At 55.3% G+C, this 18,103-nt stretch overlaps 1 protein-coding gene across 4 annotated transcripts in view; it reads right to left on the minus strand.

The window, feature by feature from the left end:
• Window positions 1–17,651, minus strand: part of PDXK (pyridoxal kinase) — a 38,461-nt gene extending 20,810 nt beyond the window's left edge. The window contains exons 1-2 of one of the 4 annotated variants that reach the window (XM_036242594.1): window positions 17,512–17,651; window positions 1,183–1,237 (exon numbers count right to left, since the gene is read on the minus strand). In XM_036242594.1, the coding sequence (XP_036098487.1) occupies window positions 1,183–1,237; window positions 17,512–17,598 (142 nt within the window). In that variant the 5' untranslated portion in view covers window positions 17,599–17,651. Of the gene's footprint in view, window positions 1–1,182; window positions 1,238–10,011; window positions 10,779–12,481; window positions 13,022–17,511 lie in introns of those variants that run through there. The other 3 variants (XM_036242593.1, XM_036242595.1, XM_036242596.1) reach the window with 3 other exon arrangements.
• Window positions 17,652–18,103: the final 452 nt, after the last annotated feature.

Raw genomic sequence — 18,103 nt, forward strand, 5'->3', positions numbered from 1 at the left:
TTGATTCCAGTCAAGGGCATGTAGCTGGGTTGCAGGTTCAATCTCTAGCCCTGGTCAGAGTGAGTGCAGGAGGCAACCAGTCGATGTGTCTCTCACATGGATGTCTCTCCCTCTCCCTCTCTCTCCGTCTCTCCCCCCTCCCTCCTTCCCACTCTCTCAGAAACGCAATGGAGAGAATATCCTCAGGTAGGGATTAACAAAAACAAAATAAAACAACAAAAATGTGAGACTCAGGGAAGTTTGCTGGACCAACTCAAGCTTTTTGGGACTTCTCCAGATTTCAGGGCGCCCAGCACACTTGGCAGAGGAAAAGCAGAAAAGGACTTTCAGCGAGAACTACAGCCTTGTCATCCAAGCCCACATGGAGCTCTTCCCTCCTCGTTCATGACGTGTGACCCCCCTTCCCTTCCAGGAAAACTGCGCCCAAGAGAGTTACCAGAAATGCTTCCCGAGGGCCAAGAAGAGCCGCTGCCCGCGGATTCCGGGGAGCTCTGCCAGGCAGGCTGGGCTTCTGCACCCGGACCTTCCTCCCGGCTCCGCGCAGTCTCAGAAGAGGCCATGGGGGCACTTCCAAGAACCAAGGAAGCTTTGTCCTCCTGCCTCTGCGGTGGCGGGGAGTGTGGGCAGCGTGGGGAGCAGGGAGCGTGGGGAGCAGGGAGCAGGGAGCAGGGCCTCCTAAGGGCACTGACCCTCTCACACCGTCAGCCAGCAATTCCATTTCAAGGCTGGGTCCAGAAACCCCTGAAGTCCATGCACTGTGTTCTCCCAGGCACCAGTCTCTAATAGGGAAAATCGGGGTCCACCCACACGCCCACCTGCAGTATGTGGGACCCTCCTCGCGGCCATGGCATCATGAGTGGCATGAACATACTCGTGTACAAAGGATGGCAGAGCCCTGGAGAAGGTGCTAGGACCACCGTCCTTGTTTTACAAAGGAGGAAACTCAGGCACCGTCCTTCCTGGTGACACCACCTGCCAAGGTCAGGCAGCCCAAAGCCCCGCGCTGAGACTCAGAAGGCAGTCCACACCGCAGACAGGAGACCCCAGCCCTCCACGTTCAGAGTGGCCTCTGCAGGTGGTAACCCCTCCGGCGCTGTTTCCCTGCCCGTCAGATGGGAGGACAAAACCCCAGATTTCTAAAGGCCATTTCCCATGCCTACACTCGGCTGACCAGTGCCTTACCTGTGTGGTTTGAAAACTGGACAGAGTTCACAGCATCAATCTCAAACCCCAGAACCTGCAAGACAGACAGAGAAGGACCAGGTGTAAGAGCTGTGGGCTTGCGGTCATGTGCAGCAGGCGCACAACCCAGGCCTGGGGCCAGCCTGGAAGAGGGGAGCCAGCGCATGCCAGGCCCCAGGTGCAGGGACCAGGCGGCTCTCCCCGAGGCCGGCTCCATGTCCGCACTCTGGGGCATCTGTGCCAGGCGATGGGCTTTGTTCACTCCTTTGTATAGGAAACGTGTTGGGAAGCAACCACGAAGGGCTGAGGTAAGAAGGCCACTTGCCACCAGCTGGGACTCAGGGCCTTCAAATCACTTCTGGAAATCCCACCGCATTGAGCTGGCAAAGAAACCTGTGAGGCACCGTCTGTTCAAGCCCGTGTCTGCTGGGGAGAAGGGCGCCCAGTCCAGGGCCGAGGGTCCCCTGAGAACAGTCACAGCCACACACCAGCTCACAGACAGAGTGGGATCTCACACTGGCCTTGGCAGGGGTCCTCTGGCCACTGGGGCTCAGCGGCCTCAGGGCCAGGAGGAACCTTTCTGAAGGGGGAAGGGGAAGGAGCTCTGTTGCCATGGGAACCACAACACAACTTTTGTGAGATAGTTTATTTATAGCACACAAAGCAGGTGACTGCAGTCAAGTTAAGCTGTCTGCATCCAAAGCTAAGTTCATAAAAGGCAGGAGCTCTTTTTTTTTTTTTTAATGTATTGGTTTTTAGAGAGAGAAAAACATCTATTCCACCGATCCACCCACCCATACATTTACTGGTTGATACTTGTATGTGCTCTGATCAGAGATCGAACCCACAACCTGAGTGTATCCAGACGGTGCTCTAACCCACTGAGCTACCCAGCCAGGGCAGGAGCTCTTTTTCTTTTTGTAATTTATCTTTATTGTTGAGTGTACTACAGACACCCCCCCATTTTCCCCCCACTGACCCCTCCTCCCTACTCCCACCCAGCTCCTGCCTTCTCCACACTACTGTCTGAGTCCATTGGTTATGCATATGTGCATATGAGTTATTTGGTTTATCTCTTATCACTCCACCTCCCCCCTTCCCTTTGAGGTTTCTCAGTCTAACAATCAATTTGTACTTCTTAATCCATTCACCTTTTTCACCCAACCACCCAACTCCCCTCCCACCTGGTAACCAACAAAAAGTTCTCTGTATCTATGAGTCTGTTTCTGTTTTGCTTTGTTCGCTTTTTGTAGATTCAATAGTTTATAAATATGTATTTACATTTCATATAATATTGGTTTGGTGTTGAATTCCTTTAGCTTTTTCTTGTCTGGAAAACTCTTTCTATGTCCATCGATTCTAAATGACAGCTTTGCAGGATAGTGTAATCTTGGTTGTAGGTCCTTGCTTTTCATCACTTTGAATATTTCTTGCCACTCACTCCCTCCTGACCTGCAAAGTTTCTTTTGAGAAATCAGCTGACAGTCTTATGGAAGCTCCTTTGTAGGTAACGAACTGCTTTTCTCTTGCTGCTTTTAAGATTCTCTCTTTGTCTTGAACCTTTTGCATTTTTATTATGATGTGTCTTGATGTGGGTCTCTTTGGGTTCATCTCGTTTGGGACTTTCTGTGCTTCCTGGACTTGTATGTCTGTTTCTTTCACCAAGTTAGGGAAGTTTTCTGTCACTGTTTTTTCAAATAGGTTTTCAATTTCTTACTCTCTCTCTTCTCCTTCTGGCACTCCCATGATGCAAATGTTGGTACGCTTGAAGTTATACCAGAGGCTCCTTATACCGTCCTCATTTTTTGGGATTCTTTTTCTTTTTGCTGTTCTGATTGGGTGTTTTTTGCTTTCTTATATTTCAAATAGATGGTTTGCTTCTTGGCTTTACCTACTCTGCTATTGATTCCCTGTAAATTATATATTTTTGGGGGGTACGTGCCCCTAGCGGGAACCAAACCCGGGACTCTCTGGTCTGCAGGCCGATGCTCCAACTGCTGAGCCAAACCAGCCAGGACTGTAAATTATTCTTTATTTCAGTTAGTGCATCCTTTATTTCTGACTGGTCCTTTTTTATGCTCTTGAGCTCTTCAGTAAGTTCTTTGAGCATCCTTATAACCAGTGTTTTGAACTCTGTATCTGTTAGATTGCTTATCTCTGTTTCATTTAATTCTTTTCCTGGAGTTTTGTTCTGTTCTTTCATTCAAGACATGTTTCTTTGTCTCCTCATGTTGGCTGCCTCCCTGTGTTTGTTTCTATGTATTAGGTAGAGCTGCTATGTCTCCTAGGCTTTGTAGGGTGGCCTATTGCAGTAAGTGTCCTGTAGGGTCCAGTGGCACAGCCTCCCTGATCACCCCAGCTGGGCCCTCAAGGTGCACCCCTTGTGTGGATTGTATACCCTTCTGTCGTAATTGAGTCTTGATTGCTATTGGCACATCAATGGGAAGGATTTACTCAGAATGATCAGCTGCAGGGATTGGCTGTGCCCACTGACTACCTTGGAGGAGCAGCTGTGCAGGGGCCACCACACACAGTAAGACTTATCAGCAGGGCTCTGGTACCCACTGTGCCCATTCCTTGAGTGTATCATTTGTGGAAGTGGTTGGGTGATAGTGCTTCGATGTGGTCTGAAGGTGTCCACTGGGTGTACTGACTCTGGGACAAGGTCAGCCACTGCCTGTGTTCTACCCAGGGCCACCCGGTATAAGCTACAAAGTGATCTGCAGATGGCTGCTTCTTGTATTGGGCTTGGAGGTGCCCAGGCAAAGCCAAGCTGTGAACCAAGGCTGGCTGCTTCTAGTGCCAGGCCTGGGCCACTTAGAAAGAGGTACGGGGCTTGTTGAGGCCAGATGCTGCTTGTTTGAGAGAATTTAGAAAACTCTGAAGCAGGAGCCAAGACAGGCCAATCCTATGGTAAAGCCACCGGAAAGAGTTTGGGTGGGGCAGGGCCTCAGGGAATCACCAGGGCAGGGCAAACAGTGTGAGCCAGGTTGCTGGAGTCCAGATATGGCAGGAGTCTGCCTGCCCCATGAGGGCTCACCCAGGGAACAAGGGCCTCAGCCGGCGTGTCTGTCCCGGGAGAAAGCTGCCTCTCCAGCCCTCACCTAGATGCCAAACAACTCAGTTCTTCCCCGTATGTCTCTGGTGCCTTTCAAGCTGCCTGCCCCATGCTTGAGCCTGGAGGAAGTGAGTTCGTGTGCGGGCCCTTTAAGAGGAGCTGTCTGGGACTCCAGAAGCCTCAGCCTCCTTCAGCCTCAGTTCCCACTGGTCTTTACAGCCAGGAGTTACGGGGACTTTTCCTCCTGGCACTGGAACCCTGAGCTAAGGGCTTGATGTGGGATGGGGACCCCTTGCTCCTGAAGGAGGATCCTCCCAGCCGAGGCCTCACTCCTGGTTTTTATCCGACACGTTGGTGGGACCAGCCTGTCCGCACCTCTGCCCTCCTACCAGTCTCCATGTGGCTGCTTCTTTAATGTTGTAGTTGTAGGACTTCCATTCAGTTCGATGTCAGCTGGTCCTGAATGATGGCTGTTCTGTAGTTTAGTTGCCATTTCGAGGTGGTTGTGGGAGGAGGCGAGACTGCGTTACCTCCGCCGCCACCTTGACTGAAAGTCGAGAAAAAGATTCTTTCAGGAGCTCTTCTTTAGTGGAAGAGAAGAGAAGGCTATGTCTCTGTGGCCTGGACATCTACACAAGCTAACGGTGACAGGTCTTCGCTCGTGACATGAAGAGTCCAGGAGTGGTCGTTCCTTTTGCAAATCCTGACACAGCGCAGGGCTTGATGAGGACACGCTGAATCTGACACACACACCACACATGCCTCCTCGTGTCTGGCTCCTCGAACCCTGCTTTAGACCTCAGGCCTGGCCCCCAGCCCATCCCAGGAAGGTTACTGCTGAGGCCACTGAGAGCCACCACCTGAGATCCCACCCCGATAAGCCACGTATAAGCAGTGGGAAGCCAGGGCCACCCAGGGAAGTGTGAGGACAGTGGCCCTGCCCAGGGTGAGAGTCGGGAACACTCCCATGAGCTCAACTCGGATGCAGGAGATGTGACTGACCAGGACGGTGAATAAAGACAAAGAGGCCAAGGAGCAGGAAAACCCTCTAAGCCAACCCCAGGACTTTAGTTGACCTGGCCACTGACCTTCAGGCCTCTGCCTGCCCTAAGGGCCCCACATGAGGGCAAAGGACTTTTTTAAAAAAAATCCTCACCCAGGAGTACTTCAGCCAGAGTTGGAGGAAGGGAAGGAAGGAGAGACAGAGAGAGAGAGAGACATCCACCTGAGAGAGACACATCGACTAGCTGCCTCCCGCACAACCCCACCAGGGCCGGGGACTGACCCATAACCAAGGTAGGTGCCCAGAATTGAACCCATGACTCTCGGGTCCATGGACCCACCTGATGTTCCAACCGCTGAGCCAAATCAGCTAGGGCAGGGCCTGCCTCCTGCATGACCCCTCCTGGGGATCAAGCCCACAAGCAGGCATGTACCCTGATCAGGAATCGAACCAGTGACCTTTTGGTGCACGAGATGATGCTCAACCAACTGAGCCACACTGGCCAGGGCCCAGGACCTTTCTGTAACACAGACCCACAAGACAAAGAAAGGGCACAGAGAGCAGGCAGGGTGAGATTTCAACGAACTGTGGAGTAGCTGAAACAAACACTTTACATGCCATTCCATTTAAATCTCAGTGCCTCCAGGGGCACAGGTAAGAAGTGGGTCTGTCACCTGTACAACCTCCCAGAGAAAGAGACAGCAAGCGTGAGAGAGATGGTGTAAAAGGCTCGACTGAGAGACAGACAGTGTGAGACAGAGGGACAGCGAGGACAGAAATGCGGGCGTGTGGCTGGCCCCAGGGGCCTCCATCCCCTGCACTTGCCGTTCTGCTCTGGTCGCCTCACCTTCTGTGCACCGACTTCCCTCTTCACCTGGACAACCTCCAAGTCTCACCTTAATGTTCAAAACCGATAAGACCATCTTGGGAGGGAGGCTGCCTCGGGGAAGGTGGCGGCCATGCCAGGGAGGGACGCCTGCGTGCTTCACGTGGTGGCAGGTCCACAGGCTCGGTCACCTTGTGAATTCATTGAGCTGCACGCTTAGGATTTGTCTTTTCAAACCTTTCAAGCCTGTATTATCAGAACTTAATGTAATAAAAAAAAAAAAATCAAGTCTTATTAACATTTTTTTTTTTTTATCCTCACCTGAGGACATTTTTTGATCGTTTGTTCAGATAGAGTGGGAGGGAGAGAGAGAAACATCGATGTGAAAGGGACACATCGAGTGGTCGCTACCCACATGACCCAACCAGGGCCGGGGACAAACTGCAACCAAGGTACGTGCCCTTAGCGGGAACCGAACCCGGGTCTCTCCAGACCGCAGGCCAACGCTCTAACCGCTGAGCCAAACTGGCCAGGGCTAAAAATCAAGTCTTATTAAAGTAAAAGGTTAAAATCGGCACTTTGCCAATTTCCTCGCCTGATTTCCTGGCCTCCTGGACACAGACACAGGCTGCAGCATTTCCAATCCTTCCGATTCTAATCAACTCTGAAGAAAACAGATCTGAAGCAACAACACCAACCCTGAAACTCCTTCCAAAAATACCCTCTCCGTTGCTTCTGGATACGGACAGTTAGTCCCTCGGAGCCGCAAACTTGAAGTCGCTCTTTTCTGCTTTGAAATGACAGCGAGCACTAAGCCCCGGGTGGCCATCTCCATTTCAGGTGCCACCAGTGACACGGCGTGTGAATCGGGATCGCCAGCCCGTCGGGGGGCACCTGTCGAAGTGCAAGTGCAGGGCTAAGCCCGACCCAGAAGAAAGCGGCGCAGAGAGCCCAGCTTCGGGATGAAGCCCTTGGGCCCCCGAGAAAGGACCTCCTGTTGTTCAGATCCAGGCTTCAGCTCCAACCCACCCTGTGTGCTGGGCCCTGTGATGCCGGGCGGTGGCTCTGGAACTCACGTCCTGCTCAGCCGGTGGCTCCTACTGGACGCTGCTGCCAAGGAGACTGGGCGGAGGGAAGCGGAACCAGCGGCTCTCCATCCCCCATGACATCCACACTGTGGTTTCCCATCCCTCCCAGCAAGCCTCATCACCGACCCTGCACGCCCCTTCTCCGAACCCAACCACCCAACCTCCTCTCTCTGATCCCGTGTCAGCTGCTTGGGGCCGGGGCTGGGCTGCTGGGAGGGGCCTCCTGCACAACACGTGTAGCCCTTTGCCCTTTCTGTTCTACCAGTTACAACTATCTCTATCAAATCCTCTGTGAAAATAATTGCTGTGGTTTCTGTTTCTGGACTGGCCCCAGCCTGCTACACCCCACCTTCCCCCACCCCCAGGCGAGCCAGAGAGACTGATTTCTGGCCCAGAGGTCAGTGCAGACACACACACACACACACACACACACACACACACACAGCTGGGTTCTCCCTGGTATTCAGGGCTGAGTTCCAGTCCTGTGACAGCCTGCATGTAAATCACAGGACACGGAAATAGACCAGCATGCTCCGTGGACCCTACTGACTGACAAGACCACCCCATATCAGACCAACTGACAGGACAGACTGCTGGCCCCTGTATTCTCGTGGGTGAGAAGCACGTTGTTTTACGTAGCCCCGGAGCTCCAGCAGCCTGTGGGCTCCTGGGGAAGCGGCCCTGCTCACCAGTGCACACCCCCGTCCAAGTGTGGGCAGAACTCGTGAGTGTGATTATGCTCCGTGCAAAAGGCAGAGTATCCACGTGAGTCAGATCTAATTACGGGCGCCCTGCAGAGGCGGGGAGTCAGGCTGATGGGCAGAAAACGAGAGCGATCTGGATGAGGGCTCCACGCCCGTCACTGGCTTCGAAGACGGAGCCGTGGGATGAGCCACACGACTGTGCGTCAGCATCGCGCACGGCCGGACGGAAAACGGCCGGAACACGCACACTTGCTGCATCACAGTGAGAGCACACGCCTCGGCCTCACCGCTCCCGAATTAGTTCACGATACGCCGGCTCCGGAGCGTTCCCCGCGTGGCTCTGCACGAGGGAGCTGCTGTGCACCCCGCCCGACTCCCACCGGTGGCGGGAGTACCGCCCGCTGCCAGCAGAAACTGGCACACACCCTCCCCACCCCCAGATTTTTAACAGTTGCCAACACACAGTAAAAAGATATAAACTGTCTTTTTAAGAAAAAAGAGAAAGCCCTGGCCAAGTAGTTCAGTTGGTTAGAATGTTGTGCCAGTACACCCAGGTTGAGGGTTCAATCCCCAGTCAGGGCACATACAGACATCAACCAGTGGCCCGGCTGGAGAGGGGCCAACCCATGCACCAGGAGGTCACCAGTTCGATTCCCAGTCAGGGCACATGCCCAGGTCAAGGGCCCGATCCTCAGGGGGTGCGTGCAGGAGGCAGCCGGTCGATGTTCTCTCTCATTGATGTTTCTATCTCTCTCCTCCTTCCTCTCTCTCTAAAATCAATAAAGAAAAAATATTTTTTAAAAAAAGAGCCCTGGCCGGTTTGGCTCAGCGGTTAGAGCGTCGGCCTGTGGTCCAGAGAGACCCGGGTTTGGTTCCCGCTAAGGGCACGTACCTCGGTTGCAGTTTGTCCCCGGCCCTGGTTGGTTATATGAGTGGCAGCCCCTCGATGTGTCCCTTTCATGTCGATGTTTCTCTCTCTCTCTCTCTCTCTCTCTCTCTCTCTCTCTCTCTCCCCCTCCCTCCCTCCCTCCCTCCCTCCCTCCCTCCCACTCTATCTGAACAAAAAATGGAAAAATGTCTTCGGGTGAGGATTAAAAAAAACCCAAAAAACAAATATCAACCAATGAATGCATAAATAAGTGGAACATCAAATAGAAGTTCTCTCTAAAAAAAGAGGAAGGACTGACTAGTTTAGCCCAGGGTGGGGTCAGGGGAAGAAAAGCCTTTTGAGAGAAGGGGGAACACCACTTCTCCAACTCTCGCTGCAGGAAGAACCCTCCGGCACGGCCCGCCTTCCGCATGGCACCTTCCCACTGGTTGGGAGCCTGGTGCTCCTGGAATCCCCCCCTCGTTCCCCCCCTAGGCCCCCCTGATGCCCTGTCTCTGTTGGGACAGCCCAGTACTGGCCTGTTCAACGGCCCCTCCCGTTTCTGTGAGCCTCCACACTGCCTAATCCTAATCCCCTCCCCTGACCCCCAGATGTACCCCATGCACCCCAACCTTCGAGAGCTCGCTGCTGCCCAGGCAGGAAGCCAGCTCCCAGGGCCGCGTGTCCCACCACCACGCCCAATTCCGTGAATTCCACGCTGTTGCTGCAGAGCCACTGGCCACTTTCTGACCCTGAAACACTGACACCTGTGTGAGCCCCTCTCCCTGATCCAGAACATCCTTCCCTTAGCCTCCAGGACCCCACTCGGAACCTTGCCTTCTCGGCCTCTGCACTGCACTTGGGGCTTTTATGGCTTTGGGACTCCCTGCCAACCGTGAGCCCGCAGGATGTGCCCACCACCCCATGTGCCTCTGCACGGAGGCCAGGGGTGGCGAAAGGCCCAGCCTCGGGCGCCACTGGAAATGCACTCCCACTTCTGCAAAACCAGCAGCCTCTGCAGGGAAGTGTGTCCCCACCAAGCATGTCACAACTTCACTCTGGCTGCTGAGAAAGCCTGGTTTCACAATAACCACATCAGCACAACTTGGCTGAGGGGGCTCAGATCCAAGAGGAGCCCCTGAGATCCACAGCCAGCCAAAACTGGGGCACTGCTGGCGAGGTCCCTGGGTAGGACATGCTGCCTGCTGATGCTGATCCACGCTCGGCAGGTGGCAGGGGACCTCGCTGCAGGAAGAGAAGAGAAGACGAAGGCGAGACTTACGCATTGCATGTACGAGGCACTGGACTTGCCAAGAGGCAAGGCCACTTAGACTGCCTCGCTCCAGGGGTCAACAGAGGCCCAGGCTAGTGGGATGGCCTGGAAGTGGCTCCAGCCTCCTACCCCGCCAGCGTGCGGGGGAAACCTTTGCCGTAGTCGAAGCTCCTGCATGTGCCTGGCAGAGTTTCCCAGTGCTCCGCAGTCACCGAGCCACAAAGAGCAAGGACAGTGGAACACGGGCAGAGTCGGCGTCTTCGGTTCCTGCAGACACCCATCTTCTGCCCCAACACAGACCTCAGTCCCCCTTTCCAGGCACAGCACCCCTCCTCAAGGACAGCTGCATGTGCTGGGGACCTGAAGCAGTGCCCCAGTGTCAGCCTCGGTGGGTGACGCAGACCCCAGCGGCTGCACACCCACCTCACGGCTGAATCACCAGCCCACTGTGCTGACAGCCAGGCAGACACAGCTCCGCGATCCGCCCTCGGCACAGGAGCAGGGGGAAGCCTGGAATGTTCCAGTGCCCCCCCCAGGCCACCTGGTTCTTCTAGGGGAGAGGCTCGTGTTGGGCAGCAGTAGGGCTCTCTGTGTTCAAGAACGCTCACTGTGGTTTATTTTGCAAGACTTTTAGTCACTTTCACAGGAAATCAGAAGTAGGAAAGAGGGGACATGGGGGTGTCACGCGCCTACTGTCATTCTGATCTGCCGGATGCCCCTTCTGCCACTGGTTATGAGTCAGTCCTACAATTCAGCTGATGTCCCACCCACCATCCTCTGATCTCCAACAGGAACTCTTACTGGAAACAGCCCCGTCTCCCCCAAAGCAGCCTCCAGGGTCTGCCGTAGGTCCCATGGCCACTTTTGTCCCATGTGTGCGCCCTTGCCTCAGCAGTCACAGCCCTGGACCCATCACTGCAGCCCGGAACCTGCTTCCAGCCCATGCACCCTGCTCCCAGGCTGCCAGGCTTACAGTGCTCAACGCCAGGACCATGCTCCCGCCAGGCCACGCACTGGTCTGTGTGCTAGCAGGTCAGGTTCTGCCGGGTGCTGTGCTGCGCCGCAAAGCCCTGAGAGGAGGTCTTGTCTCAAGCTCCTGGTGCCACCTGGGTAAAGATGGGTAACAGGGCAGCTGCTCTGGGTGGCCTAGGTCCCCATGCCTCCTTCCTTTCTCCTTGAGAAACTCCACTGATTCTGTTCCAGTCTCAGTCACTCTTCCAGATCACTGTGAACAGAACTGGCTGATTCTAGTTCAAAAGCTCCACATGGGTGTGCACCAGGGGACCACCAAGCCCATGAGCCACAAAGCCAAGCAGCCCCCACGACATGCTGCCAGATGCTCCCTCTCCTTCCAGAGAAGGCAGTGCTGCCCTGTGAGGGTGGTCACTTAAACAGAAGACAGGGTCCCATGCAGAGCACAGCAACACCACACAACAAAACTGCACACACACATGCCCACGCATGTATGCATCCACACATACACAGATGCAAACTTATGCCCACAAATGTATGCAGATGTGCCCCCCACATGTGCATGTACACATGCACACCCATGCCCATAGCACATGCATGCACACATACATACCCACACCACACATACATGCACGTGCAAGCACACACACACACACACACACACACGTAGTGGGAAAAATGGGACCAATTAAATTCTTGCTTTTCTCCATGACAGGCAAAGAAAAAGAGAAACTTCTGGCCCAAACTAAGAAAGAGAGTTAGAAATCAAGATATTAGACAATTCTCAACATTCTTGGAGAAACAGCAAAAACAACACCCATGTTCCAGGGCTGGAGTGGGTCTGGATCAGACAGGGGGACTCCAGAAGGAAACAGGGGAGTCACATGTACCCAGAGGAAAGCAGCAAGTCTGTGTGGCCTGGAGAGCAGGAGGGGACATTCTGGAGGAGCTCAGCAGTGTCTTGAACCTGGTGGTCACTCCAGGAAGTGGACGGGGCAGGAGGGAGACGTGCTTTTTGTTGGCAGCTCTTGTACTGTTTGCTAATGATGTGTCACCGTGAAAACAGCTCAGACTAAGTCTTTTAAAGGGCGGTACCCCCGTTCAGTTGGTTGGAGAGTCCTCCCATACACAAAAATGTGGGTTTGATTCCTGGTCAGGGCACATGCCTGGGTTGCAGGTTCAATCCCCTGTTGGGGTGCATGTGGGAGGCAACCAATCGCTATTTCTCTCTCACATCGACGTTTCTCTATCTCTCCCTTCCTTTACCTCTAAAATCTATTTAATAAATTTAAAAACAAAAAGGGCAGGGTGTCATGCTTCCGGCATCTTCCAAATGCAGTTCTGCTGGAGAAGGCCCCTTCTGTCCTGGGACTTCTAAGGGAAAATGTAAAGACCTTCCAAGGGACTGATCAAGAAGCTCCGCTGAAGAAGTCCACCTTGGGGCTCAGGGGGCTCTCAAAGGTGAGAGGTGGAAACAGCAAAGCTCCTTCTGGCCCTATAGTGATACCTGGGGACTCAGTGGTGTGTCCAGGAGAACCAGGAGTAGGCCACCCACACGAACCTGTGGGATCACACGCCCAGGTCCCTGCAGCTCCATAGCTTCTGTTCTGCTCCAGCCATCCCGTGACCCTCAACCTGTGTCCCAGCTACTGGAGCCAAGGAGCCTGGATCCACTCAGCGCACCTGCTGCCACCAGCCAACCTCCTTCTGCACAGATGGGCCAGACGAGTCAGAGAATGAGGCTGATTTCTGAAGGCCCCAAACTGAGCCACCTCGCACCGCCCTCCCAGAGAGTGTCTTCCGGGCCTTCCTGTGGTCTTGCCTTCCTGTTTCGGTGACACCGTATTTAAATGGGTTTTGAGCTAAGGCTACCCCCTCTGTTGCTGGTCACACTGACATGTTCTCCTCGACCACTAACACGTACCGTGGACTTGAGTCCAGAAACGAATCCAAAAGCAGGGTCAAGGTTCTGCTCCCTTCTGTTTTGTAAAACGTTTTCTCTGCCCGCGGAAGGCAGCAGCCCACAGGCTGCCGCCTGCCTGAGACCTCGAGCAGCGTGCTTTGGCCAAAGAGCAGTTTGAGAACTTCCGCCCTGAAGCCCCGACTCCCAGACATCCGGCTGACACGAATCTGCGCCACACTGACCACGAAGCACCTCCGGCTGAGCTCCATCCAGGTGGCGCCCTGGGAGCCAGGCACCACCCGATCAGCACGAGGATTGCTCTCACTGAGAAAGGAAAAGTGTGTCCGAGCTGTTCCAACTTGATCAGTGACCAGGGGAACACATGCAGGAGGCAACTGAGAGATCTTTCTCTCACATCGATGTTTCTCTCTCTCTCCCTTCCTCTCTCTCTCTCAAATCAATTTTAAAAATCTTTCTTTCTAGCTCTGGCCGGTTTGGCTCAGCGGTTGGAGCACTGGCCTGTGGACCAGAGAGTCCCGGGTTCGGTTCCTGCTAGGGGCACGTACCAAAAAAAAAAATTTTTTTTCCTTTATTGATTTGAGAGAGAGAGAGGAGGGGAGAGGGAGAGAGAGAGAGAGAAACATTGATGACAGAGAACATCGACTGGACACCTCCTGCACGTCCCGCACTGGGGATGTGGCCCACACCCTGGGCATATGCCTCAACCAGGAATCGAATTGGTGACCTCTTGGTGCATGGGTCGATGTTCAACCACTGAGCCACACTGGCATGCTAAAATCAATTTAAAAAATTTTTAAAAACCGAAAAGAGCAGGGTACCATGCTTCCGGCATCTTCCAAATGCAGTTCTGCTGGAGAAGGCCCCTTCTGTCCTGGGACTTCTAAGGGAAAATGTAAAGACCTTCCAAGGGACTGATCAAGAGGCCCCGCTGAAGAAGTCCACCTTGGGGCTCAGGGGGCTCTCAAAGGTGAGAGGTCATTCCTAACCAAGGTCTTCCGTGGGACTGGCCACATATATTCCCAACAGTTCCAGTTAAAAAGATAAGTGATTGTAGAAGGCAGCGTCTGACCTTTCTACATCCTGATAAATACGTAGAGATAATTGCTTCCAGACCCCTTCCCACCACTCCCAGCTCCAGGCGCCTGATGTCCCTATCTTATCTGAACATTCTCTCCATCTGATATAAAACTTAGTCCTTGAATGTGTGTAACTCACCGAAACCGCTGTGCACAGCTGTCTTTCTCTTGGTCCTCCTGCCTACAAGCTTCCCCTCGCTCTCCTTAAGTCGGACCCTGTTTCAAGCTTCTCGGAGCTCTGCTCTCAGGCACGTCCTCAGTTGGCCCCAATTAAAAAAATTCTTTGCTTAAATCTACAAAGCTTCAAGTCTTATTTGTGTTGACATTACTTTGCAGGTGAGGCTTGGAAAGGCTCAGAAGGCAGGGCCAGGGCCCTGAGCTAGACCTCCGAGACCAAGACCAGGGGACCCCAAATCAATCCCCAGAGGCAGCCTCTCCAGCCCCACAGCACACGCATTTTCCAGTCTCTTAGGGCACAAGGGCAAATCTGTGCAGCCCAGCCAGAGCCTACCTTCTCCGGTCATTTCCGAGTTCCCTTTCCACTCGGCCACGTGGCAGAGCCTGCCTTTGGAGTGTTAGCAGTAGGGCATCGGTATTGGAGATGCCTATGTCCTGTGGCGGCAAAGGCTTGTGCAAGCCCCAGCGGCAGGCCGTCCCCACCCGTCTCCCTGCTGCAGCGGTGCTCAGACATGGGCGTGGGGAGCATCCCACAGGACTAACAGATCATGCCACAGGAGCTAAGCCCGGGCCAAAACAAGCCTGTACAGGCTCCGGTCAAAGAAGCATTAAGTGGGCAAGTAGAGAAAGAGTCCAGTGAACTAAGAAATTTCTGGAAACTGTGCTTGTCATGGGGGCTGAATTGTGTCCCCCAAAATCCATTATGTTGAAGTCCTGACCCCTAGCATCTCAGAATGGGACTTTCCTTAGAGATGGGGCCTTTATAGAAGTGACTGAGGTGAAGCAAAGTCACTTGGGTGGACGGGCCCTGATTCAACATGATCGGTGTCCTCATGAGAGGAAGAGATTGGCACACAAACACACAGAGGGACAACCATGTGAGGACACAGGAAGAAGGCCCCATCTACACGCCAAGGCGAGAGGCCTCGGGAGAAACCAGCCCTACCCGCACCTTGATCTCAGACTTCCAGCCTCCAGGACTGGGAAAAAATAAACACCTGTTGTCTGAGCCCTCCACGCTGGGGTACTTATTCCGGCCACTTGAGCGGACTAACAGTTCGGTCTGAGGTCCATCTTTGTGGGGAGCATGTTTCGAGGACCACCATCCCTGGCTTTGTCCCTCCTCAGCTCTCTCCACCTCCTCCTTCCCTCTAAACCATATCTTATTTCTGTAATTAGAAGGAGCAGGTAATTAGGGCAAAAGACACAAGGAAGGAAGTACGGACCCAACCCACATCCACTCCTGACGGGGTCTTGGCCTCCGAGGATGCCCCAGGCATGCCAGGCTTTCTGCATGGGGGGAGGTGAATACAGCCCTCCTGGCGGGGCTGGTCCACCGCATTCCGCAGTGGGCCCCTCAGAGAAACGTGCACACTTCCCATCTGCCCTGGTCCCAACGGACCCGTGAAACAGCATCACCCATTCTGTATATGAGGTGACTGAGCACAAGGGCTCAGTGCACAAGGTGGCCTCTTCAAGGTCACTAACCTAATGAGTGGCCCCTGCTTTTCATGACCCCCACCCTGCCATGCTCCTCCTGGGCCTCCTATACCTTGAGGGGAGGAAGTGCAGGGCTGGGTTAAACGACAGACAGAGGTGTCACCACCACTCCCATGACAGGAGGAAGGAGATAGTATGACATGACCTCCAATCCCCCAGCCAATGTCCCATAAGTCCCAGCACATGTGCCCACAAGGAAAGATGCTGAGCCCTGGGGAAACCCCAGGTTAGAAACCATAGCTCTGCCGTTAAGAGACACTTCTCCAGTCTTCCTTGAGTAACTGGGAAAGATGGTTTTGGCGCAGAAGTTGAGAGCACGTGCCTGGGAGTTCAGGAACAAGGGACATCGCTGCAAGGCCCTGGTGAGCAGAGGAAGGGCACAGTCTGCCCAGTGGAATGAGAAAGGGCGGAGTGATGGGGCAGAGGGACAAAGAAGCCAGCAGAGAGCTGTTCCCAAGGGCTGTTCCCATGGCTCCCTGGCCAAGGCCGGGTGGGGCTGCTTCTGTCCTTCAGGTGGCAAGCTGAAGCTGTTCTCAGAGCCCTCCTGGTTCCACCTTCCTGGGCTGACCTTGCAGCTCCCCCCGACCTGCCACACAGTCCCACCCCAGTGGCCGTATGCACACAACTCTGCCTACCTGCCAAGCCTCCCCTACAGATTAGGAGTGAGCAGGAACTCCAGAGTAGCGACCGAGAGTGGGGACTGCGGGACAGCCCCAGGTTTGCACCCTGACTAACCCCACGGGTCTGCCCTCTGCTGGCCAGAACAGAAGAGACAAGGACAAGACCTGTGGAGCTACTCACATATCAGGAGTGGCTACTGACTTTGAACTTGAACTTTTGTACCTCTCCACCTACAGGTCTTTGCGCCACTATTTCCTCCTCAGGTTTTGAGTGTGCCAGCCTCAAGTCAGCCCTCAAATTCCACACCGAAGCTCTGGACCTTCCTATGGTCTTTCTGGCCAGCATGCATCCCTGAAGGTGGCCCTTTATGTCCTGTGTGTCCCCATCCCTGCTCCTTGCTCAAATAGCAAGCTAAAGGTGGGAAGTCCAGGACAGTCACCACCTTGCCATAACCACCCAGTGCGCCTGCTGGGCCACAAGGCAAGGAAGTGTCCAGCACGGTGTGTTGCCTCTGACCCAGCATGACCTCCCATTGCACCCATGTCTCCTCCTGCCGCCCACCTCATGGCTGCAGTACGAACCAGAGTGCCCAGACAGTGAGCCACAGGAAACGGTGAATCACTCACCAAGGGCAGACTGGGGAAGAGGGAGGGAAGCCTTCGGAGAAGACCAGGATGGAAAAGGGAACACATTTAAAGAGCAGTTTCTAAAGCCAAACCCTGCAGGGGCCTAAACGGGTCTGTAGGCTTTTCTCCTTTAGAGACAGCACCTGCAGGAAGACCTTCTCTGCCCCATCTCCCTCCGGCTACCACCTCCCAGGATGGTCAGCGGCAGGGTGGGCTCCTTCTCCTCCTCCCCCCAGGCATCCTGACCCGGGCGGGCAGGGACAGAACGCGGCGCCCAGCAGGTGAGCACTGTAAACACCAGCCTGTCCAGCCTCCCGCGCTGCGGGGCACGGTCCGGGCCAGGGCGCCGCATCTTGTCGCCCGCAGAGAACCCCGCCTGCTGGGGCCGGGCAGCGGGAAGGGGTGGGAGCTGCCGGGTTCGCACCGAGGCTTCAGCCTAACTCACGCCCTCGCCCCGGCCGACCCGCGGGAGCCCGCCAGGTGCTCCCCGCGCTCCAGGAGGGGGCCGGCGGCCACCTCGGTGGCCACACCAAGGTCACGCGGGCCGGCTGTGCCGCCTCGCCGCGGACCCGCACGGCGGTTCGAGAGGACACGGCGGGTTACGTAAGCGTACCTGCAGCGGGAACGTGGCCGCCCGGTTGCCCACGTAGCCGCGGACGACATGGCTCTGGATGGACAGCACCCGACACTCCTGCTCCATGCCGGCCTGCGGGGCGGCGCGGGCCGTGCGCGCTGCGTCCCTCAGCTGGCGGGGCTCGGGCTCCGCTCGGTTCGGCTGCGCTCCGGCCCGCTCGGCGCAGGCGCTCGGCTCGCACGCCTGGCCGCCTGCCTGTGACCTCAGCGCGGCTAGAAACCCGCGGGTCTCGCGCTGCGCCGGGGCGGGGCGGGGGTGGGGCATCCGAGCAGGCCCCGCCCCGCCCGCCCCTCCCCGGGGCAGGAAAAAAGCTGCCCCCCCCTACCCGCCGTTCCCTATTCCCACCCCAGCTGGGGCCGGGAGGCGGGGCGGCCCCCCGCAGAACGCCCGGCTGGCCCTCTCACTCTACCCAGGAAGTGCGCCGGCGCTCATTCATCCCGGCCACTGACCCATTCATTAGGGCCGCCCGCCCACGCTCCGACCTCCCGCCCACGCTCCGGTCCCGGCCCGCGGGACCCTAGTCTGTCTGTCTGTCGGGAGCAGCCGCGCCGCGACAGTGGGAGCGGACAGG

This window comes from Molossus molossus, unplaced genomic scaffold (assembly GCF_014108415.1).
Source record: "Molossus molossus isolate mMolMol1 unplaced genomic scaffold, mMolMol1.p scaffold_m16_p_5, whole genome shotgun sequence".
Taxonomy (NCBI): Eukaryota; Metazoa; Chordata; class Mammalia; order Chiroptera; family Molossidae; genus Molossus; species Molossus molossus.